Below are 26,555 nucleotides of genomic sequence, written 5' to 3'. Positions count from 1 at the left end.
GAATCCCACAGCTAGTGAGTATTGTGTCTGAAGTCACATTTGAATTCAGGTCCTCCCAATTCCAGAGCTCATGCCCTATCCACTGTGTCACCTAGCTGCCTTTTGTTGTCTTTTACCCCAATTTTCATGCTCAAGATGCTATTAGGATTAGTTATTCTTTAAGAAACAGCCTTACCAGGTCATTGCCAGAAGATCAGCCATTAGGAGAAAAATGTTTGACCCATGGCATCTCAAGATACCAAAATACAAATAAACTTCAGTTCTGTTCATTCATGTATAAAAGAAGAAAAAGAAAAGAAGAAAAAGAAGTAGAAGACCAAGACCAAGAAGAAAAATAGAATTTCTCTAAACTATCAATTCTTATTTCACTAAGGCTTTGAAAATTACATATTGATATGTAATTGTCATATTATTATATGAATATTTTCATTTTGTATTTATATCATTCTCCCTAAATCCAGCACCAGATACAACACCTAACACAAACTTGGTGCTCAATTAATATTTGTCGAATGAGTAAAAATCCTTCTGAGTCAGAGAGCTTCATTCTTATTTATAGATCTCATTTTACATTCGATGCAGACATTTTATCCTAAGAAATGCCATGTGTATTCATGGCTAACCTTAGGAATTAAAATGTAGCTTTGAATTTGTAGTTGGAATTCAACATTTGAAGTCCCTCTTCCACTTACTGTTTCACTATACAATTTTCTGATTTGGGGCAAGTCATTTTGCCTCTCACAACCTCAGTTACCTCATGTGTCAAATGAAATTGACTTGGGTTACTTCATAACATCTCATCCAGTTCTAAGTTCTACATCCTACAATTATATATGAGCTATGTAGAGATGTCATTAGGAGTAAGTTTACACTGAGTTCCCTTACCACTTTGCAGAGACAAATTTCTCAATTTTGCCAAGTACCAGCCCTGGATAGGAAACTCTTTTAATAATTTTTTTCTCATTAGTCTTTATAGAAGTGGAAATTCTCCCAGCCCATTTCAGAATCAAACTTATCCAACATGAAACTCTCAGAAAAGAAACTCATCTCGGACACATAACTTAACCTTTGTTTGCTTTACTTACCTATAAAATGAGGATAATAATATAATTTATTCATAGAGTTCATGCACAGATTGAATGAGACAATATTTGTGGGGCACTTAGCATAGTGTCCAGCATAGAGTAGGTACAAACCAAGCCTCACAGAGTCAGTTTCCCCCCTACCCAATGTCTCCAGATCATTAGCATGTAAAGTGTGTGTTTTCAAAGGCATGTTTACAGGATCCTGATCCAGTTCCCACTAAACAGCAGGCTCGGTAACTTGGCATTCCTCTGTTCTCTTTGTCATAAACATCCCTATTTCCTTCCATTTTGCACTAGGACGCACAAAAAGACACAGGGAGTCAAGAAAGGTGAGGACTCTCAGACACATCTATCTTTATTTTTTTTTCTTCTCAGAAAAGTTCAAGAATTACACCAAAAAATACTTCAGTCTTGGCTACCTACTGACAAAAATACGCCACAAAATTATAAATTATTCAGCACTTTGCTGGGGGTCATTTTTGTTTGTTTCCCATTTCTAGTGACAGATGAATTTACAGGTGAATCATGATGGGGACAGAAAATCAGCTGTTAGCTTTTGGCATTACAGTTTCACTATACTATTTTCTCTATGTAGTTGCTGCGTATAATGGTACTGATAACTTCACCAAACCGTGGCCTCTTTTGTTATATCCTTTCTTAACAGCTTGTTAGAGCTGACTGAGAAGCCCTACCTTACATTTCAACCTTGCTAACCTAACTCTTTTTTCCTATAATGAATGTCCTATTTATGGCACGTGGCCTGCCCAGGACAAATTAGCAGATGGGAGGCTTAGCAGAATAACAGGTCAATAATAGTATCTAGTCCCCAGTATACATATGTGCAAAATCTGGCCTTGATGTGGAATTAATATTGCAAACAAAAAGATGCCAGGTTTAAGAATCCGTACCAAGGGCTCTTTAGAGAATATCTAGGGGACAACAAATTCAATACACTCAGAGAAGAGATCAGTTCATAAGACAAACCACAAAGTCTTCCCACAACTGGATAAGTGGGTAAGCCTTTTCCCAGTCACTAACTCAAGTTAAAAATACTCCCACTATCACCCTTAGCTTGCTTCTTTAAGTTACCTCTGGCCCTGTGTTTTATATGAGCAGAGAGGCCAGGCCCATCCAGGCCTAGACAGAAGATTACAGATCACCTTACCACACACACAGCATGAAGAATTCCCCCCTGCCTCCCAAACCCTTTCCCACACACACATTGGAAAATTGGCTTTGTAGCCATTCTCCTGAGCCTGCCCAGGCCATGGCCATATTCTCTTCCTCAACTGGACCTTAGGAGATCCTTCCATTTCTCTTGGCATCACTGGGATTGGGTCAGGGTTCTGGGAGAGTGACTTGTTTTTATTTCATTTTGTGTTTTTTTTTCCCCTAACAAATAGTAAGCAATGTTTTGAAAAATATTTTACATTGTAACAATCAACACCAAACATGCCTTTATACAAGAGCTCAACTCAGTTAGTTACAAATCAACAAGAATAACAATGGACCAAAGTAAATATCGATTCAAACTCCTCCTGTGTTCATTTAGGCTTACTCCTCTCTCTCCATGGAACCCTGGGTTCCAAGGTATTGTCAGATACCTGGAGCATGGGTTTTGCCAAGCCCCTGTTCCCTCCCCCTCCCCCCTCCCTTTCCCTTCTCTTTCCCCCACTGGTGGGCATTTTAATGGCCATCCGTCTTCACAGCCTTTGATTCGTGGCTTATAGGTCCTGCTGCTGAGAGCCAGGGTGCGATGGCCCTGGAGCTCGTCTGCTTGGCCACACTGTAGTGGCTTATGACAGTGTAGAACCGGCCCCGGGAGCTGGAGTCCTGTGCTGAGTAATAGGCGTCCAGGGAGGTTGGGATGCAGCGCTTATGCTGAGTGAGAAAGAGAAAGAAACACAGACATAACAATAGGGGACTTCTCATCTAAGACTCGGACCCTCTTATGCCCAACCCATTTGCCTTATTTAGATACAAAGGGAGGCAGAGCTCTAACCTGACACCCAATTAAATGCCCAATTAGCTCAGGCAAACTCCTTTGGCTGGTGTTCCTTACCTTATAAACGAATCCATCTGGGCAGCTGTGGTCATAGGTGAAAGCCTTGTAAACCACCAGAAATACAATGCAAGCGAGAAATGCCAGAGCCAGGCTGACCAGAATAGTGACCTACGAAAGAAACAGGCTGTTAGTCTCATGGAGGGAATAGATACATCAAAGGAAGCACACAATTACATGTCATGTTTCCATTCTCACTGGATTGCTAAGAAGGCTGGGAAGTAGGGTAAAGAAGGAGAAGGACTGGGCTGAAATAAAGAAGCCTGCTTTTATATCCTTCCTCCACTGCTGACTTGCAATAAGACTCTGGGCAAATCAATTCTATGTGAACCTCAGGCTCCTCCTTTGTAAAAATGAAGGCATTTAATGAGATAATTTTAAATATTCCTTCCAGTTTGAGCATATTTTATAGGATGTCTCCTAACTCCTTTATTCTGTGTCCTAAAGCTCCTTTCAGTTTGGTCATTCTATGGCATAAGGTTTGTGAGAAATTATTTTTAATAACCAATACCTTGGGAGGATTCAGAGGCTCTCGCCTATTTCTAAATTCCTCATTTTAAAAAGTTCAGTTTTTCCAAGAACATTACTGATAATGAGATGGCATTAACTCGTCTGAATTTGGTCAGACCCCTCCTAACCTGGCAAGAAATTTAATCTAGGATGGGGAAGGCCATCCTGTTCTGCTCAGGCACTGGTGGGACTTTGAACTGATAGCCTAAAATTATGGGTGGCCTGGTATAGAGATACTTTCTCAATATAAGAGATACTCAACCCTTCATTTTTAATAAAGCCCACCTCTGATAATTTAATTAGATCTGATTGCTCTTTGATGAACCACCTACTGTTTTGAAAGATATATAAACTGTGAGTTCATCACCATAAAAGTCTTTGGTCTAAGAGACACGAGCAAATGACCATCTTTTTATTAATAACCTGCTGGCCTTATTAATAAAATTAAATTACCCAGAAACTGTCTCTCAAATCTTTTTTTTTTTTCTCAAATCCTTTTAAACACCATAGTTACTAAGGTCCCTCTCAGCCCTGACATTCCATGGTCAAGTTTTTGACATCCTTTTGCAATCTGATGCTATGAGTACAGTTTCACATTATAATTAGAACAGAGCTGAGTATGATTTATCTGTCAAATTCTTTGTCACTGCCTGCCATGCCTCTGCAGCCCTTGCATTCCTGCCAAAGGAGCTTCTATGCTTTAAAAAGGAGACCTTTTACTTTGCTACCCTTAACAAACCTCAATGGAAACAGTGAAAACAACTGGCTAAGCAAAAATCGGGATTTTAAAAGGATGAGTAATATAATCCTGATGAAATAAGGAAACTTAAAATGGCCCTCCCTCCTAAACATCATAATGGAATAAACTGTTTACTTTCATGAAGGCTAATGGGAGTAGCATATAGGAGTCAGGAAGAGAAAGAGCATTGAAATGATATGGGATCCTGACCTTGAAAAGTCCCTGGATAGCATTTAGTGAAAATTTCATTTCAAAGATAGGAGAATCAGACCCAGGAAAAAGAAAGTGATTTGTTCAAGGTTGCAGATAGGAGGCAGGCCCAGGATTTGAACCCATGGCAAACTGCAAGTCCAATAAAGTGCTAAAAGGAATGAGGGCAATCAGATAGAAGACATGGAAAAACATTTTATTCCATTCTTTGAGATATTATAAACTTCACCATGATATTTCTGTTGTTTATTCATTTTAGTTATGTTGAACTCTTCATGATCCCACAGCAGGGTTTTCTTGGCATCTAAAGTGATTTTCATTTTCTTCTCCAGTTCAATTTACAGATGAGAAAACTGAGGTAAACAGGGATAAGTGACTCACCTAGAGTCACACAGCTAGCAAGTGTCAGAGGCCAGATTTGATGATGAGTCTTCCCGACTCCAGGCCAGTCATGCTATCTATGGCAACACACGACTGCTTTTATGATATTTAACACTGCTCAAACTAAAGGACTACTTTACATTTCCAGAGAAAAAAATTTATAATTTTCATTTTTAAAAGAATTAAGGTTTAAAAGTGTTTTCCTAAAAATAATGCTGTGAGGTAGGCAGTACAAGTATTATGGTACCACCTGAGCAGGAGAGAGATGAAATGCCTGGTCTGCAATCACTCAGCTATTAAATGTCAAATACAAGATTAAACCTTGGTGATTCCAGTTCCAGGTCCATTTTTTTTCCTAAACCAGGTTGTCTCTACCATATGTGTGTACACTGGGTATAGACAGACAATTTGAAGAGAGCAAGTCCCTGAAGGGGACTAAAGAATTGGAGGAAAAAAAATAACATCTACTCAGAAGGTTTCTCTGATTTTAATATGATTCAGGGTAATATGATGCAATGTGATAAACATCTATCAAAAGCCTCCTAGGTACCAGGCACTGTATTAAGTGCTAGACATATGATTTTTTAATCATAATCTAGACATATGATTTTTAATCATAAAATACTTACTATAAAATTTCTAAATTTTGTAATCTACATAAGACCCATGAGTTGGGATTATTTACCAGAAGTAGAGGTATGAGAAGAAACTTAATTATGAGTTTATTAGGTAATATTACAAGTTGTTGCTGAGTAAGATTGGAAGTTGTTGACATTTATTAAAGAGCACCAGATGCTGCTTATAAAGTAAGGCTCCAGGCCTGATTCTGCCACTAACTAGTTCTTTGACTTTGGAAAAGTCTCTTCTCCTCTGTTAGCTGCATCTGTAAAATGGGAGGAATGGAGGAGACAATATTTAAGAACTATAGCTTTTAAGCTTTTAAGGTACAGTACAGTAGAAAGAGTGCTACATTTATAATTAGAAGAGGGCTAACTTCCAAATCCTACCTTGTTAGCTATATGGTCTTGGTGATCTCACTGAGCCTCAGTGTCTTAAATGTAAAATGGGGTGGGGGAGTAGCAAGTATAGTAACCATTTTTCCAGGCTGTGTTGTGATAATATAATGAGACAGTGTTTATAATATACTTTGAGAAACTTAAAAAAAGAATCTTTGAAGAGTAAATGAAGCATTTATTCAGAGAAAAAAATAAAGCATTTTCTCACTTTGGAAAATGGTGTAAAGAAAGGACTTCAGAAAAATCTCTGTTTCTAAACTTTGAGAGGAACTTGTTAATATCTAAAATAACTTTAGATAATATTTGCTCACATTGCTATTTGAAAACTCTGCTTTTATTTAAGAGTCACCTGTATAAATGAGCTAGCTCTTTGTCTATAGAAATAAAGATATGGTTGTGTGTCTATCTGAGCAAGTGTATATGATGTACATTTCCTACAAAACTAGACTTGCTCATCAAGTCACCTACCTTATAAAAACTCATTTCACAATCCACAATCTCATTTGCTGCTTTTCCATTCCCAATCAGAGGCAGCTCCTGTACACTCTCATGCAACTCCTGTATTCTTTATCTCTTTGGAAATTTAGCTTTTCACTTCCTGTTTCCATGGAAAATTTCATAAACAAAATTATCTTTTTTCTTCTTAAACTTTCTGGTATAATTCTAGGGTCCTTTGTGATGAAATTATGGCAGAAAGGAAGAAGCCTAGTGACAAACTTTTTTCTGCACTCTTGCCTCATTTGGTTTCCATGATTTCTTAAATTTAAGAAAAGTTCATTCCTTAGCCATGGTGCTGATTGGTCTTACTATTACTATTACTAATTATTCCCTTCCCCTGACCATGGTCTTACTATTACTAATTATTCCCTTCCATAGATTGCTAGTAAAAAAAAGACTCTTAAAACTTCAATACATTACAGAAATAAGGAGGTGGAGAAGGAAATGCCATTTAAAAAAATTTAGGTACACCATCTGAGGAGAGTAAAGGGTTTCAATTTTTCCCCAAATTATCCCCTAACATAGTGCTATATGTATAGCAGACAATTAATAAATACTTGTCAATTGAGTGAGTGAATTAAGCATAATATCATTGTGCTCCATATCTGCTTAGCTAAAATTAGATGATAGGATTGAGAGTCTAAAGACTTTTTAAAGATCATCTAGGTCAATACTCTCATTTTCAGCTGAGGTAATTGAAATGCAATAAAGTAAAGTGATTTGAGTTCAAAGTCACACAGAGAGTAATAGAAATAGAATTTGAACCCAGAGCTTCTGAAGAGGATTTACATGACAATTCAGGTCTCCAACTGGAAAAAAAGAGTAAGGGGAAATTGAGAGGAAATAAAATGCTTGTTTGATTATATATTTAATTGAATGCCTGGATTTAGATAAGAGGCTTTGCTGTGGAACAAGATAGGAATATATTCTGTTTAGGAGTCAATAGTACCCTATCCTTTCATACTATCCTATGAAAGGATCACAGCTCCAGAACTAGAAAAGACCTCAAGAGTCATCTTGTATACTTTAACTCTTTTCAAAAATCAGCAAACTATGTTTCAGTGAGATTGTCTTGCCTAAAATCATTCAAATTGTTAAGTGGGCAGAGAAATCATGACTCAAACTCAAGTCCCATAATTTCCAAGTTCAGTGTTCTTTTAATTATATTTCTGCCTCCCATAGAAGTGGTGAAATTATGGGAAATACACAGATGTACAGAGTCTCAGAGAAATGGAACTACTTCCCAGTAAGAATAATATCCATAATGTTTTAGAGTTTACAAAACACTTAGCATACATTATCCCATTATCTTAGCATATATGATCCTCATGAAAACCTATGAAACTGTCAGTAGAACATGTATGACCACAATTATGTCCAATTAACAGATAAAGAAACTGAAGCTCAAAGAGGTTAAATGATAAAGGATACCCAGAATGTAGCAGAATCAGAATTTTAACCCAGATAACAAATCCAAGGTACTCTCCACTATATCCTGAAAGTCTATTGTGTGCATGGGAAACTGAAATAGGCACTAACACTTAGTTTATTTTGTTAATATTCCTTTCACTTTATTATTTGACACAAACTACATCCTGCTGTCAATCCACAAAGAACACCAACTTCTCTGTCTCTTCAAAGCAGCTGATTTAACTAGGTTTGTGACAGAATGAACATAGAAGTAAACCAACCAATCTGCCAATAGGATCCTTACCCTAATATCCATGACAGAGCAATATGAATAGTATCTTATCTGACAATGAAAGTAATTTTCAACCATACTCCTTTATTTTCTTATTTTCTGTTCAATGACCCTCTAAAAAGATAGTAAGTTTTTGTAAATACCTGGTATAACTATATAATACATATATAATACATACACACACTCACACACACACACACACACACACACAAATATATATACAAAAACATTATAAATACCTGGCATCATTTCTCTCAAATCAAAGATTATTGCAGGGCTCTTTAGTACATTGGCTCACACTCACACAAACCTTCCTTTTTTCACTCATTTGCATTTCCATGGAATTTCAACTTTGCAATGTGATGCAATATTAAACTTCAATATTAGGTAGATCTAAGATTTCATCTTTATGAGGATTTCCTCCATTAGTGCATATCACAATCTCTGTATCCTTTCTTCTCTTATGTTATTCTCTTCTGTATTTCCATAAATCCTCCACATCCAATACACTAGAGGACTTGCTCTAATGGTTTTCATATTTCATGGATGCCTGTACAATATCCAAGCTATCCAAACTAATTGTCCTTCCTCTTATTACAGGCCTGGCCTAACACATTTTGCTATCTTAAATACCCTTGGTATCTTTTCTTTTACCCCTCATAGGTAGGCCATCAGTAGAGATACACTGAAGCTAATTATACTTGTTATACTCTTTTCATCATCCTATGTGCAGTTTGTGCAATTGTGATTGTTCTGATAGTTTTATTTTATCATTAGAAGCCTTACAGCATCAAGTTGAGAACATTAACATTTGATGAGCTTTGGTAGAAATGCACAGCTTGTGATCACTGATGATACATAATTGATGATTATCATATATGGTGATAAAAAGATCAACTAGCATTTCTCTAGTGTTTTAAACCTTACAAAATGCCTTCCTTTGTAACAACCCTCTGAAGCAATATGGTGCAGGTGTTGTTATCATTTTCACTAGAAATTAAGGTTTAGAAAGGTCAGGTAATTTGCTCAGGGTCATGTCCAATCCAATGATGTCTCCACTATAATACTGATATATATATATATATATATATATATATATATATATATATATATATATATATATATATATATATATATATATATATATATATATATTTTTTTCCCTTCTGAGTTAATATGTCATAAATTTTGCTGAAGCCCAGGAGAAAAAATCAGAGTAAGAAAGTAAGAGAAAAGATACAGCCATATTCTGCCAATCCTTGAACAAAGATATAATGCTCTAGTTATTACAGAAAATATGATGCTTCATTAGCATTCAAATAGTCAAGAATTTCAATTCAGTAATACCCAATAAACCTCAACTTTCTTATGAATAACATGAACCTTGGAAATCTCAAAGCAATAAAAACATTCACATAGGGGAAACAAAATTTGTAAAGAGCTCAAACATAGATGCACGACAGACATTAATCTTTTGTAAGTGGCAGCAAAATGAGGACTTATGGGAGGAAGAATTAACATTGCACATTCCCCAAACAGGACCCTAAAGGCACAGAGATAAAGAACTACAAAAAAGCTTGATTAAAGCCCAGTCTCCTGAAATTAAAAAGCCTGAAATGTCCTTTAATATTTTTTTCTCTTTCCTTACTTATTCCCTAAGAAAAAACCTTAAAATTATATAATCATAGAATTCCAAAGTGGCAAAGGATTTCAAGGATCAATTAGGCAAATCCTTACCAAAGAGGGCAATTAGTGTCTGTAAAATTCTTGATAAGTGGTGATCCTTCTCTTTTGTGAAAGATCTCTAGTAAGATAAACGCACTACCTCCAAGGACCAGTGCTTTTTATTTCTTTATCACTATAATTATTAAGAAGTATTTCTTTACATTGTATTAAAATATGCCATGTTATAACTTCCATCCATGACTATAATCTTAGATCCAAGAATTAAACTTTGTCTTTTCTCCTGGACCCATAATCATGATGGAACCCAGAAAAGGAATTTGATCCCTCTTCCCATCATATCCCTACATAAAACATATTGCTCTAATTCTTCTTGCCTCCAGACTAAACAACATCAATACCTTCAAGTAATCCTTAAAATTATGGATTCAACTTCCCTTCCCATCCTAGTTACCTTTTTAAAAAAACACATTTTAGCTTGATTCCCTTAGAAAGGTTTAAATTATTAATATATCACCTCATACCACACCACATCAATTGTGATAAATAACACTGCATTATTTTTGGACATGTCTATATTAGCAAAACAGATAGCTTAGATAAAATAAACCTCTGTAAAATGTGGATAATAATAATTGCACTACATATCTTTAAAAGCTGTTATGGACAGAGCAAGTTATAAAACTTAAAACAACACATAAATGTGAGTTATCTTCTTCATTAGTAACAAAAAAGGATTTGGAAACCTACAGATTATATGAAATGCAAACCACAATCATCATCTTCATTAACATTATTCAGCAAGTCCAGAGGTACAGAAATACCAAACAATGTTTTAAATGTCTATCTGAACAAAGTGTGTCTCTTATGGTCCCATCTAAGCTATCTATATGACCATGAATAAATGACTCAAACTTCCTGGGCCTCAGGAATACAACAAAAGAGGTTGTATTAGATAATCACTAAGATTCCTTCCATCTCTATAGCCTGTGATGCTACATAGCCACACATGGTTAGAAACCATTTATATTACCTTCTCATTGACTTCAGCTCTTTTGAATACCAGAATGGGAGACTTAATAATTGTTTATACGGAACATTTTGCATCTCTTTGCCAGAGTAATTTTCATTTTATAGTGCTCTTCCTTTACTACTCTATAAATACCATTAAGACAGGTATGATGTGTGGCTTAATTAGGAGGAAACAGAAGCAGTATTTATTAATAGTCTACTATGTGCCAGGTACTACTCTTTACAAATATTTTCTCATTTGATCCTCACAATAATCCTGGGAGTTAGGTGATATTATTATCACCATTTTACAGATAAGGAAGAGCAGAAATTAAGTGACTTGTACATTTAGCTAGAAGGTGTCTGAGACTGGATTCAAACTCAATTCTTCCTACGTCCTACCATCACCACTACCATTACTACCCCTACTCAACATCACTGTATCACTCCCCTTCTTAACCCACTACAATTTAGGCTATTATTTCTGGAAAGGGCTTCACAATTTCAGTTTGTCCTGGGTCAAATCTGGGCACATATGAGAAGTCTTAATTACTTCTTTCCTCAGTAGAAAAATATTGGACAAGCCATTCCCCAATTGATAAATGGTCAAAGGATATGAACAGACAATTTTCAGATGATGAAACTGAAACCATTTCCACTCATATGAAAGAGTGTTCCAAATCACTAATGATCAGAGAAGTGCAAATTGAGACAACTCTGAGATACCACTACACACCTGTAAGATTGGCTAAGATGACAGGAAAAAATAATGATGAATGTTGGAGGGGATGTGGGAAAGCTGGGACACTGATGCATTGTTGGTGGAGTTGTGAACGAATCCAAACATTCTGGAGAGCAATTTGGAATTATGCCCAAAAAGTTATCAAACTGTGCATAATCTTTGATCCAGCAGAGATACTACTGGGCTTATATCCCAAAGAAACACTAAAGAGGGGAAAGGGACCTATATGTGCCAAAATGTTTGTGGCAGATCTTTTTGTAGTGGCTAGAAATTGGAAAATGAATGGATGTCCATCAATTGGAGAATAGTTGGATAAATTGTGGTATATATTGTTCTGTAAGAAATGACCAGCAGGATGAATACAGAGAGACTTGGAGAGACTTACATGAACTGATGCTAAGTGAAATGGACAGAACCAAGAGATCATTATACACTTCAACAATGATACTGTATGAGGATGTATTCTGATGGAAGTGGATATCTTTGACAAAGAGAAGATTTAATTCAGTTCCAATTGATCAATGATGGACAGAATCAGCTATACCCAGAGAAAGAATACTGGGAAATGAGTATAAACTGTTTGCATTTTTGTTTTTCTTCCCAGGTTATTTTTACCTTCTAAATCCAATTCTTCCTGTGCAACAAGAAATTCAGTTCTGCACACATATAATTTATCTAGGATATACTATAACATATCTAACATGTATAAAACTGCCTGCCACCTAGGAGAAGGGGTGGAGGGAAGGAAGGGAAAAATTGCACTCAGAAATGAGTGCAAGGGATAATGTTGTAAAAAATTACCCATGCATAGATACTGTCAAAAAAAAGTTATAATTATAAAATAAAAGTATTTTTTAAAAAAGAATATTGGATCTGGAGTCAGAGGAGCTGAATTTACATCCTAAGAAGGCAGTATAATTAGTAACATTTCCAATATAGAGCAGCTAGATGGTATAATGGATAAAAATCTGGGCCTGGTAGCATAGTTTGTTAGATGTAGTTAGAACCAGAACCTAAGTGTCCTGATTTCAAAACCAGCTCTCTTTCTCCTATGCCACAAAATTTATACTCTTAGAAGCAGGCTCCTCTGAAGTCAGGAAAATCTAAGTTCAAATCTGGCCTCAAACACTTAACACTTCCTAGTTGTGTGACCTTAGGCAAGTCACTTAACCCCAATTACCTCTGCAAAAAAAAAAAAAGAAAAACCCTCTATTTTGCTTTTGTGTGAAGGAAAGAAGAAATCTTGGAACTGAAAAATAAAATAAAAACAAAATATGTTTTTAAAAAGTATGGCCCTACAAGTCATAAGATTTTAAGGAGAGCCCTTAATTTAAAGCAGTGTTTGGAAGGGACCTCAGATCACCTAGTCTAACTGGTTTCCAAGTCATGAATATTTTATGACGGATAAATAAGAAGTCAAAGATGACTTTAAAGTTGCAAACTCACATTACTAGAGGGATGGCAGTATTCTTGACAGAGATGGGACCCTTCAAGAAGGGAGTTTTGAAGTAATGATAATCAGTTATCTTTTGGCCATGTTTTTTGGCATGCCTATTTCAAGAGAATCCAGTGCAAAATGTCCAATAGTGGATTGATGATTTAGGCCTGAAATTAAAGAGAAAGGATGGAGCTAGATATAAATCTGAGAGTCATTTATCTAGTGATAATAATTAAACCCAAGGCAATGAAGTCACTAAAAGAGAAAAGGACCCATGAAAGAGCTTTCTGTATATCCAAAATTAGGAGCCTGGCCATGGACACATCCAGCAAAACACACAGAGAAATGAGAAGGAGGAGGAAGAGAAAGAGGGAGAAGATTTAAACATGAATATTATCATATTTTATTCTTTAAACAATCCTGGAGGATAAATAATCATGTTTGTTCCATTTCACAGATGAAGAAACTGAAGCAAAAAGAAGTTTAAATGACTTGCCCAAGATCACATAGCTAATAAATGTCTTAGGCTAGATTTAAATTCAGGTCTTCCTGACAGTATTCTAATCCATTATGCCTAGCTGAAAAGTTGCCAGAAGGTAAAAAGAAAGCTAAGAAAGAACAATGTTCCAAAACCTCAAACAGGATACAGTGTGTAGTATTTAACACTACTGTGTCAAATGCTGAAGAGAGGTTAAGAAGAATGTGGACTGAAAAATGTAGCCATCAGATTTGGCAATTAAGAGAACAATAGAAGTTTTGGAGACAATTCAGTTGAGTGATAATGTCAGTAATGTGAGAAGAGGGAGCGAAAGCACCTAGAATAAAAATTTATTTATTTCTTGTCTAAGAAAGAAAGGAGAGCTACAGAATTAAGCTTAAGGATCTAGTAAAAGTTTTTTGTTTTTTTTTTTTTTTTAGGATAGAAACTTGGGTATGTTTAGAAGGCATGAAGAAAGAAGACAGTAGATAGAAAGAGGAAGAAGATTAGCAAGAGAAAAGGGAAGATTGAGATTGCAATCTTGCATAGAAGATAGGAAGGGATAAAATCAAGGACACATGTAAAAATATTTTTTAAAAAGGATTCATATTTTAAATGAAGAAGAATCTTTGGGTCAAATGACAATTTCATCAAGTCTTTTCATTCATAAAATGGCAAATGAATAGCTGAGAATAATATAATCTTCCTCTCCCACTTCCACCACAAGAAAGAGAGAGAGAGAGAGAAGAAGAAGAAGGAGGGAGGGAGGGAGGGAGGGAGGGAGGGAAGGAAGGAAGGAAGGAAGGAAGGAAGGAAGGAAGGAAGGAAGGAAGGAAGGAAGGAAGGAAGGAAGGAAGGAAGGAAGGAAGGAAGGAAGGAAGGAAGGAAGGAAGGAAGGAAGGAAGGAAGGAAGGAAGGAAGGAAGGAAGGAAGGAAGGAAGGAAGGAAGGAAGGAAAGAAGGAAGGAAGGAAGGAGGGAGGGAGGGAGGGAGAAAGGGAGGGAGGGAGGGAGGGAGGGAGGAAGGAAGGGAGGGAGGGAGGGAGGGAGGGAGGAAGGAAGGAAGGAAGGAAGGAAGGAAGGAAGGAAGGAAGGAAGGAAGGAAGGAAGGAAGGAAGGAAGGAAGGAAGGAAGGAAGGAAGGAAGGAAGGAAGGAAGACCTAACAACTGGGAATGAGATTTAGAAAACAAGGAGAGAAGGGATAGACTTGGTCAGAAGAAGGACTACCTCTTCAGAATCAAGAATGATTGAGGATGATGTTGAGAAATTTAGAGAGATAGAGGAGGAGAGGAGAAAAAGAGCATTGCAATTGGCTTCCATTTTCTCAGTGAAGTATGAGGCAAGGTCTTCAAAATGTCATGTTTAGTTTTGAGTTACCAATAGCTACATCTAACACTCCATCATCCAACCTTTTCATTCAATGCCCTGACTAAAAGGCTCTCTCTCTTCACCATCTTTTCTTTGATTCCTTATCCTTTATCAAGATTCAATCCAAGTCCCATCTTTTTCAGGGGGGTTTCTCTTGTTTACTCCCTTCTCATCCTTACCAATGCCTTTTCTTTGATATCATTTTCCAAATACACTGTATAGATTTTATATATACATAGTAATTTCCATATAGTCTCTGTCATTAGGATGAAAGTTCATTTAAAATTTTTGCCTTTGTTTGTATCCCAAGTACCATGCCTGATATATTGTAAGCACTTAAAAAATGCTTGTTGACAGACTGATGGAACTTAATTGTTCCCAGTTCACTAAACTAATAAGTCTCTCTCACTACTCTGTGAGTCAATTTTATCATCTCTGATAAGAAAAGGTTGAAATAATTTGTTTCTAAGATTCCTTCTACTTCTAAAATTGGTCATATTTTTAAATGTATGCATGTGTGTTTTGCCTTTTTAACCAGATTTTAGACACCCATAGAGAAAAGGCAATACCTTATGCTTCTTTTATATATCCAAAGTAATGATAGAGCTTATAGTGTGAAGTGCACAACAATTCAATTCAGCCAGGATTTATTAAGTATATACCATGGGTAACATATGTGTCTTGGGTAATGGGAACAAAATGGCCAGGCCCTCAAGGATCTAACAATTTTAGAGATGAAAATACAAAAATATACCAAATATAATAACCAATGCAAATAACTACAAAATAAGGAAGAATGAAAATGGTATAAAGGAGAGGTCTAGACTGATTTCTTCTTGGAGGGGTGGGAGAGTAAAGAGGGAGGCATGAAAATATGGGATTATCAGGAAAGCTTTTATAAAATCTTTTACACTGGAGCTAGATCTTGATAGAAGGGAGAGACTTCAACAAAATAAGATGGGATGGGGGGGAAGAGATAGAAGAAAAGGTAGGGAAGAAGTCCAGTTCATGTGTTTGGAACAACATGAGCAAAGGAATAAAGAAAATGGCAGATGCCAGAGAATGAATGAGTCTAGATAGAACATAAAATATATAAATACAATGTTTAAAAGTAGAGGCTTAACAAATGTGATGGTTCAATGAAAAGCACCTTGGCTAGTAGAATCTGAGAAATTTAATACTGAATTCTATTCCTAAAGTACACTGAAAGCATTCCTGGTTTCAACTTGGACTCTCAACTAGCTTCTTTTGGAACATGGGAAATGAACACATTTAAGGATAAAGTTACCATAGGCTAACTCATGTACAGGGAGGAGAAAATACAAGGAGAATCTTAGCCTTTAGAACTTTATCTGAAAATTTACAGTCAAGATAATATCCCTTAAGTAATATAAAACTGGTTTAGCATGACAGATCTGGTTAGATCATGAGTAATAAAATTATTGTTTGCTACTCATTTCTTATGTCCAATAAATCCATGTAGTCACAACCTTCTCATTCTTTCAGATTCTTGTACATGTCTTTGTTTTCCCTAAAAAAAACTACAGAGGGGGGCAGCTAGGTGGCTCAGTGAATAGAGCACTGGCCTTGAATTCAGGAGGACCTGAGTTCAAATCTGGTCTCAGACACTTAACACTTCCTAGCTGTGTGACCTTGGGCAAGTCACTTCACCCCAGCCTCAGAAAAAAAAAAAAAAAAAAAAACTACAGAGGACCTATCCTCTACCAAAAATACCATCTTCTGGATCTTTTAAATAAGTATAATCATGTAAATATGTATATATGATATAAATTATATTTATATGTATGAATGTTTACACATGATTCACACGTTATATATTATACACACACATTGACATGAACACTAGTTATAGCAAACTACATTTTACAAGTGAAGAAACTGAGGTATGCAGAGGTTTACATTTTGGAAAAATAGTATTAATTCAAACTTGAATTTGAATTCAATACCTCTGATTAAAGCTTCAGCCCTTTTCTATTCAACTGCTATGTCTCCCTATAAGACTAAGTGGGCCATTGATGATCCTCATAATCTGAACATGATCAGCCATATTATGCTGGGCCATCTATGTTTTCTTAATCAGCTTATATTACTTTGATCCTATGTCTTTTATGTTGCTTGGGACATCTAAGTCACATAAGTCATCAATGGAAATATGCTGCAGTTTCTGTCACCCGACTAATAAATTACATCATCCTTCAGTCTGCTCTAGGGTTACTTTATGAAGCTTCTAGCCAATATGTGAGGCCACTTTGGCTCTAGTGCCAACATGTTTCTAATCTAAGATGATTTCATTAAAAAAAAAATTATGACTGGCATTGAAAAATGTGAGTGAGCTTTATAAAACATGCTCTCCACAGAACTTTTCCTAGTCTATAATTACCCAGGAAGGTTGCATCTCATCTAGTCATATAGAAACCCATGTCTTTGCATCTTAATAACCCAAATAGATTATTTTAAAATTCAGGTGGAAAACTCATCCCAGACTTCTCTGCTTTTATCCAGTTTTTAATTAAAGCTACCTTATTCTTTATTCTGTCCACTGGCAAAACTGGCAAAATTCCTTTAGATGAAATATAATCTTTTCCAAATTATTGTTTAATTTACACTCCAGCTTGGGAGTTCAATAAGTCATTACTCCAAAAGACAAGACAAAGAAGGCAGGTAATTGGATTCTTTTTTTCTGTAGTTCATTGTAATGGAAATGAAAATGAATGTGGAATCAGAAGACCGGTATTCAAGTCTTTCCTCTGCTTCTCAGTGGTGATCTTACTTTGAGCAAATCAATTTCTTTATGGGCTTCAGTTGTTTCCTCTTTAAAATGGTATATTTGGACTATATATTATCTCTTCTGATTCTAAACCTCATGATTCTAAATTACCTATTTTAGAATGTGTAAAGCCCCCACCCTTGCCTTTGGGCAGTATCAATTAACAGAACAATTTTCACTGGTCTCTGAGTATAAATCATATTTTTAAAAAGATTATACTGTCATAGATACAGAATTATAGAAGGGATCTAAGAGGCTATTTAGTCCAACCTCCTCATTTTACAGATTAGGAAAATGAAATCCAGGGAGTTAAATGCCCAACAACTCACCCAAGTTCACATAGTTTTTAAGGAATGGAACTGGGCTCTGAGCTTTGAACCTCTGACTCCAGGGCCAGGGTTTTTTCTCTTCAATGCTTCGAAGATCTACATGGTGGAGATGATCATGACAATAGGGAGGGTACAAAATATAACAAAAAGGGGAACAGGATTTGACACAAACTCACAGGATCCGAATTTCAAGCCTGTCTCTGCTACTTGCTACCTGTAGAAGTGACTTTTACTGATTTCACTTTTCTTGCCCAAACTTTCCTCATCTGTCAAGTGGAGACAATACTCTGCTTAATTCAGGTAATTATGAACAGGAAAATTTTTCGATAAGCCACGTATCACTGTAGAAATGTGACCTATCACCATTGTTTCATAGACTAAAAGGTTTCTAGATCTTCAGAAGGAAGGAACCAGATAATCAGACCTCATTTGAGAAAATTGAGACCCAGGAAGGTGAATGGACTTGTCCCAGAAAAAGTAAGGGGCAGATCCAGAGTGGAAATCCAAGTCTTCTGAAGTCAAACTCAGACAGAATTCAATGAACAAAAGTCATGAGCACCAATAAGAATATAGTTATGGTGTCCTGGCTGCAAGCTGGTCACTTAATATAAGCTAACAATAATGATGAGAAAAAAGGATAGATGGACACTTGATACTAAAAGGTAGTATTTATATAGCACTTTGAAGCTTACAAAGCTGTTGTTTAAGCTCATTGATGCTTAATCTTCAATAAAACTTTGGTAGCACCCAGTAATTATGAACATATAAAATCTCATTTGAGTCATACAATAACCCTATGATTTACAGGCATAATTTATGCCCATTTTAGAGATAAGGAAACTGAGATTAATAAAGGTCATTTGCCCATAGTCCCATTATATCACAATTATAGTTTGAATCGAGGCCTTTCTGACTTTCAGGCCAACATAGTCCACTAATTCCTGGTGATACTCCATATTCTGGCTTTTCTCTTATCAGTCTGAATTGAACAGATTATTGGAGAGCAGGGCTAGAGTCCAGAAAGATTATGATATCATAATGTCAAAGGCCTGTACTTCTTTGATAATGTAAAGCTTATAAATTATTTCCCTTGCAATAATCCTAGACAGGAGGTAGCCCAAATTCTGTTTACATTATCATTCTATTTTACGCAGGAGGAAACCGAGACTTCTAGAAACTGTGTCTTTTGTCCAAATCTCACAGGAAGTAAATAGCAGGAATGGGATTCTGATTCAGGTTCTCTGATCTAAAATTCAGTGCTTTTTTTTCCATGAAACCTCCAACCAATCTGAACACTGAATGAATAAAAAACCAAATTCCAAATGGCTCACCAGATAATTAAATTATTTGTGCAATAACCAGACAGACTGATAATTTGAGTTGGTCTCCATCTTGTAACAGCTTTTCTTTCTCTGAGTTACTTAGGCAGTAATAGGCTTAGATTTGTTTAGAAGCACACAGTGCCAGCTGCAGCCTAAGCAACAAATCCTTGTGCCAAGGCAAGAACTCTGAATGAAGAACACATATTTATATTTCCAAGTCTTCATCTCTTACTCTGGTTTTAAGAGGCAATTTGTGTCTAACAACCTAAAACTGAATTTAAATGAATTTCTCTGATTAATTGGACCCTTTTGCTTTCCTTTGTAGGCTATCAGTAGTAGTTGTGAATGCTTTTCTGGCCCTTGAAATAGCAGATTATAATGTGAAGTTGGGGAAAGTAAAATAATTTCTCTCCCATCTCAGACCAAACTGAGCTGTTATTATTAGAATACTGTTTGGTCAATTCCATACTAATATCAAGCTATTGATTAAGAAAGTCCAAACTCCAGAATCCCAGTGAATACTATTTAATAAATTGTACTTTTAAAGGAAGGGAAAATGAAACATCTGTGGCCTCCAACTTTATGAGTAATAATTTCAATATTTTTTTCTTTTTTTGGAACTACTTTCAGAAGCACAATGTGGGAGAAAGAGATGATCAGAAAGTGGAAGTCAAGGGCTTGGAGCCAGGATTTCATTAATAGTGGTGAGGGCCTTGGAAGAAAGTAACATGTATACAATATTATTAAGTGATAAAGTATTTTCAATTTTAAATTTCCATTGTCTTGCCAATAAAAAAAAATCATCAAGGATTAGATTATCCTCCTAGTAAAAAAAAAAAAAAACAACAACAAAACAAACAAACAACAAAAAAAAAAAAACATACAATTTTTGTGCTACTAAAGGCTCCCAATGACTTGTCAAATTAGCCCCTGAGGTTTAAAATTATTTACTTGGCTGGAGCAAAACAAGCATAATTGCACACAATTTAAGATAGGGAAACTGAGGCAACAACCCACAGTAAATGAAGTAAGTACAAAATCAAAATGAATAGGTAATCCAATTGACTAAACGGAGACATAAATAAAACCAATTATAATGCATAAAATAGTGGAAAGAACACCGTCTTTTCATAGAAGCTGAGTTGAAACCCTGTATTTGATACCTTTTACCTGTGTGATTTGGGCAAATTACTTAAATTTACACGGATTTAGTCTGCTTATTTATAAAATAAATGAGTTAGGCTAGAATCTCTGAAATCCCTTCTAAATCTAGATCTATGTTCCAGTAATAATATTAGCAGTAATAACAATGATAATGACATACTTCCAAGTCATGTGAACAATAAGATAGAGGGCTAAACATTTTTTTGATCCCCATAATTTCTCAAATCCCTTCAAAATAGAAATTATAAACCAAACAAGAAGCAACTTTATTTAAAGTCTCCATGATCTGGAACCCAGAATAATTTTTTAAAATAATTCAAATCCATCAACTGCCACTTATGGACCCTGAACTCCTATCTATCCCTCACCTCCCATGTTACAAACAATGAAGCTACACAAACACAATGAAGGAGCCAACACAGGTCTCCCAAAAACCCACCCCCATCCCCTCACATTTTATTTCCATCTTCATTCTGAGACTCAGTATCTTTAGCTGTAAAAATGAGGAGGGGAAATTATATGATCTCAAATGTCCTTCCTAGCTCTATGGCCTTTGATCCAATGATCCAACTGGCATATATGCCTCAAACTACATTAAATCCAGGAAAAGTCCTCCAGGGGCAGTCTAGTCAAGAATTTAACACATATGAACAACCAGAATGATGAAGTGGAAACTGGCTTGGAGTAGGTTAGAAATCCTGGCTTTGAAACCCCCTATCCTGCTACTTCTTACCTAGATAATTTGGAGCATATTTATTTTTCCTTTCTAGAACAGTTGGCACATTTATAAAATGAGGCAGCTGGACCAGAAGTCCTCTGAGATCTCTTCTAGATGATATAGATCTTTGGTTCTATCATTTCATGAAATACTAATCCAAAATAATATGTAAAAACTGACAAAACAGGCAGTTTTGGCCAACAAGTGCTAGAAAGATTCAGAAAATAAAAGGATCAATGGAAGCCAATATCAAAGAAGAAAACGTGAAGGGTGAGGACTGTGTGAGTGTCATGTGAGGGTCAATGGGTTAGTTTTTGTTCCTTTATACAGATTTGATGCCCAACACTTATCAACCCATTCTTGCCAACTGGCATGAATTTTTAGTACTAGAAGGACTGTTGCTTATGAATTCTAATTTTTAATGCTGAAAGTATGTGACCAAGTATAGGCCAAAAATTTTTTGATCTCTCACACTTGTTACATTTTATGGCCCAACTCTTAACACCATCTACACCGTCTCTTCTCCTTCCTTCTCCCTTCAAAATTCTAGGCTCACATGGACTGAATTCAGACATGGGAATCTGACTCTAAGAGGCTGATTTTCTTTCTCTGGCTCACCACCTCTCTCTGTAATTATTCTCTATTTACTGAAGTAAATACTTCAGTATAACAGCTCATGTCTGTTTCCCACAATGTGGGTAAAAGAAGTTCTTATCTCCCATATAAACACTGTACCAAAAAAAAAAAAAAAAAAAAAAAAAAAAAAAATATGTGAAGGGATTCATATCAATTAGAACTTGCCTCTGAAAGCCTTTCTATATTCTAGTGTGAGTCCCTCTTTCCCTACACAGGTGTCTCCTCCCCCCATGATTCATAATATCATACTACAGTTTCCATTCCCACTGGTTATTTAACATACTTTGGGGGTCTCTTCTTTTTATCTCCTGAAAGCTCCCATGGCCCCCTTCCTCACACAGCTGTTATAGGGAAATCACTGTGTATGCCTAAAAGAAAGCATGACAAAGAAATAGAAATGACTATTGTTATCTCTGCAGAGCTGACTAGGGCCCAATCCTACTAATTATGAAAGCATGTTTGTTCAGGAACCCCAGGTAGGCACAGTGTCTTCAGCTGTAGGAGTAAAATGAATCAACCAACCATTCCCTTGGTTACACTTGCTTCTCCTGGTCCCTTCTCCATCATACTTTGGGACGCTTTTCTTTCTCCTGGGCTATGCCTCCTGAATACAAACTAGAGTTTATAAGAGAAGCAGTCTCTTCACTCTCTTACTTTCTCTGACAATCAAGTACTTTTTTGACATCAACCATGTCAGGAGAGACAGGATTTGTCAATCAGGTACCTGATACCTGACTTCTCTGTCAGTTAAGCCCTTATTTCTCCCTTTCTTTAAATCCTGGACCTTTCCAGAAAAAAAAAAAAAAAGAAAAAAAACTTCCCATAATGATGAAAGACAGTGGGAGAGAAGGGAGCATGAGTGTGAGGGAAGAGAATAGGATTGTTACAGCAACATTTCTCTAAAATGCCAGATTCAGCACACCTAATTCCTACATGAATGCTAACTATTGTAGTATGTGACACAGCAAAGAGGATTTAGGGCTCCACTTAAATAAAGTCTGAGGATCTGGATTCAAATCCCACCTCTGACATATACTAGCTACATAATCATAAATGAGTCACATAAGCTTCCAGAGTGTCCGTTTCTTATTCTGTAAAGTGATAACCCTTATATGTCATCTTAAAGGATTTGGGGGAAAAAGTACCTTGCAAACATTAAGGAACTATATTAATGTAAACTCTGATCATTATTATTATTTATGTCTCTGATATACAAGGAAATAATCTTAAATAATAATATCCTGTACTCTAAAGGCAACTTAAACCAAGCTGTACAGCATGGCTGTGGTGTTAGATAACCTAGATTCAAGTCTCAACTCTACTAATCCTGTTTGATATTTATCTCTATACCTCTGTTTTCTAAGCTGTAAAATGGAGGGGTCGGAAGAAATGCTATCTAAGTTTGCTTCCATCTCAGATTCATAGGACCTAATCCTCTGAGGCCTCTCATGTGGAGGTCACATGAATTTTTGAAGGCTTTGCCAACGAAGCCTAAATTCTCAAATATCTAGAAGAGTATGAGCCCATTGCCAGATTGAATTTCTGTCCTCTGAGACGTGGGTAAGAAAAGACTCATCCTCCATGGAACACATTTTTCTGACTAAAATGCTTTATGAAGCCATAAACTCTATATTAGAGAAGTTGATTGGCACCAGTGGAGGGAGTGACTACAACAACTATTTCACAAGATTCTGAAGTACCATAGTAAATGAAAAGTGAAGCTTATATAACAGTGCTTAGGCTATCTAAATTTATTGTGAAGAAAATTAAATGATAGAGGAATTAGTCAATGAAGTGCTTCAATTGTCTAATTTTGAATATTTAAACATATTGCATCAATTTTTAATTTTCAATTCTTCAGAGACTGTTGTCCTCTATATCTCATATCCATAAAGTATGAATGGAATATTAATCATTTTTTAAGACTGGGTCTCCCTATCTTTTCTAGGTTGAAAGTACATCTGATTAGCATGGGAGCTTTATCATGTTCCATTTCTTATTTAGGCAGATTTGTTCCTTCTTAGATGATGGTGGTTCCTCCTGGGGTCTCTGGAAGCTCACCATGTTAAGCCCTACCTTACTTTAAGCACAAAATGATTTTATTCACTTAACTCAGAAGTTCTAGTAGCCTCAGCCTCCTCAGGAACAAATCAAAACAAATCAAACTGGTATTAAAAAGATAGTTCTTTGTTTTTGAAAAGAGCTTTACAATTCACTAAAGAGAAATATAGCCTGCTCTGCAACTCCGAATTAACACTAACTCCAATTCATTGTCTATTTGCATTATCTATGCTGATAGATAAACTCTATAAGCTATACATCCAAGTCCATGTGAGAATCTGAGTAATGGACATTTTTCATCCACTTAGTCTTTCCTGTGTGTAAAAGAAGTAAGCAAAATTAAAAAATACAACTTCTGAGCCTTCAAAAAATTGAAAATAACTATCATAAAGAGAGCAATAAAGAAGTATATGGTGAGAATGAACATATTTTACATTTAATTGATGAGAATTTTCAAAGAAGAATGGGAGCTTAAGAATGTCACAAGAAAAGAAAATGTGCTAGACATGTGATGATGATGAAGCACAACAGATAAACAAACTTGAGAGCTTTACAAGAGTTCTCATGATCTCAGAAAAACATAAAGGAAGCTTTCAGCATATTAGATAGACCCCCTGTGTTGAACTGAAGAGAAAATATAAACATAGGTGTCACAGAGGATAGGCAGGCATAGATTAGTTCTGGTCTGCATCACTGGAGACAGGACCTAATCAATTATATCACAGATGCATTTGTGTATGTCAATGTTATTTGTAAACTTCCAGATTGACTTCAAATTGAGCAGCATCATATGTAAAGAATACTTGGCTTATATAATTGAGTTCAGGTCCTAGCTCTGCCACTAACCTGTTGTGTGATCTTGTGGATCTCTGTTTCACATTAAAACAAAATTAAGGATCTGGTCTAGATGATTTCTAAAGCCCTTCATAAAGCTGCTAACAGCTTCTAAATTTTCTGATTTCAAGAATTACTGTCTCCAATTCTCTTTCAACAGTTGTTTTGTAACTACTATCTCTGGCTTGAATGATGAAAAAGCTTCTCTGTAGTCAAATTTTCCTCTAGTTCAGCAAAACATGACAAAATAAATGGCATCTATAATCAGGCAAAAATGCCACAAAGAGACTTGCCAATTGAAAGCCAAGTTCAGACTCATAACTTGCAGCATTTACTTAAGGTCCACAAACTGAACCCCCTGTTGTGATTATAATGTGGGAAAGTTCATGATCTCCATCCACCTCTCCTCCACCCACCCACTTACCCACTCAACCCATACAACACTAATGCTGTATGTGATATTGGAGGGAAGAGAGTCAATTGTAATCTCCCTTTTAGAGTTTGACTTTCCTATGGTACAATTCATGGTAGAAAGAGCTCAGAATGCTTTATTATCCCTGAGCTGGCTTAATGTTCTGGAGAAATCAGTTAAGGGAGGAGATACAGGGGGACAAATGCATTTTCCTCTGTGAGGCCCTTGGAGTAATATCAGATTGTGTGAACCAGAATATCAAGATTAACATTTGCCCTGAGTTTCCCTGAATCTGTATGCTCTGTTTTTCTTTCTTTCATCAGCTGAGAAGTAAAAGAAAATGTTATTCTATTAATTTGTCTTTGAAGAAAGTAACACATATAATTGTCACAATTATGTGATTTTTGAATACATAATGGCCCCAAATCATTAAAGCTGGTATATTCTATGCTCCTTAATATTTAAAAGAGAGAAGGAGAATACAAAAATATGACTCAAATTAAGGCATAATTATGAAATTAGAAAATGATGAGAAACTGGAAATGGCAATTGATTGATGATGAGGATAGATGATAAGTGAAATCTAAGCAGATAACCTTTTCTAAAAGGATGACTTTGAATTTGCATTAAAAAAAAAAGAATGAATGAGGGAAATATGGCTATATTACAATTCTCTGAAAAAGACCTATCTATTTCTGTAAGTTCAATATATGTGACATAGAAGCTACAAAAAGCTAATGAGATCTTAGACTGCAATGCTGAAGGTAGAGAAGTCAGAACTGTTTTTTTTTCTTTCATTCCTTATTAAAATTCATGGGTGTTGACATAAAAATGAAGTTTCAAATAAAGCTTTTCCAATAGATTCCTGCAAAGCATAGAGCAATTCAAATATATATCGAGACAAGTCCTTGTAATTCACAATGTCTTAGTAATCTACCTTAAAAAACATGTTAAATGCAGATAAATCCCATGAATATGCAAGGCTCCACAAAAAGGATGATTTAAGGTCAATTAAAAATCAATCATTGACACCCAAAAGAATCTCAAAGATAAACACCAGTGCCCTGAGCCACAGACACTGGGTTCAGATAGACCAAGATTTGATCCTGAAAATCTAATCCCAATGAGTTAATATCTCTCTTTAGCTGATTGCCCCCACCTAAATATAACAAGAGTATGTTGAAATCTGAATAAAGCTTAGGAATAACTCTTCTCTAAATTATCTCAAATGTCAACACCAGGGTCTCCAACTCCTACATAATCAATCCATGTACAATATGATTCTAGGGTATGGCATAAAATTTATTTCATCCACCACAGAAATAAGATAACACAAAGGACTCATATGTGCCCATGAACAAATACAGAA

The 26,555-nt window shown here is 35.9% G+C and overlaps 1 protein-coding gene across 1 annotated transcript in view; it reads right to left on the bottom strand.

Annotated features, from left to right (window-relative positions):
• Positions 1-1,415: 1,415 nt before the first annotated feature.
• Positions 1,416-26,555, bottom strand: part of NSG2 (neuronal vesicle trafficking associated 2) — a 70,697-nt gene continuing 45,557 nt past the window's right edge. The window contains exons 4-5 of the mRNA XM_074292107.1: positions 3,148-3,258; positions 1,416-2,966 (exon numbers count right to left, since the gene is read on the bottom strand). Coding sequence (XP_074148208.1) covers positions 2,772-2,966; positions 3,148-3,258 — 306 coding nt within the window. The 3' untranslated portion in view covers positions 1,416-2,771. The remainder of the gene's footprint in view (positions 2,967-3,147; positions 3,259-26,555) is intronic.

Source organism: Sminthopsis crassicaudata, chromosome 2, assembly GCF_048593235.1.
Source record: "Sminthopsis crassicaudata isolate SCR6 chromosome 2, ASM4859323v1, whole genome shotgun sequence".
Lineage (NCBI taxonomy): Eukaryota > Metazoa > Chordata > Mammalia > Dasyuromorphia > Dasyuridae > Sminthopsis > Sminthopsis crassicaudata.
This window is presented reverse-complemented; position numbering and strand designations above follow the sequence as displayed.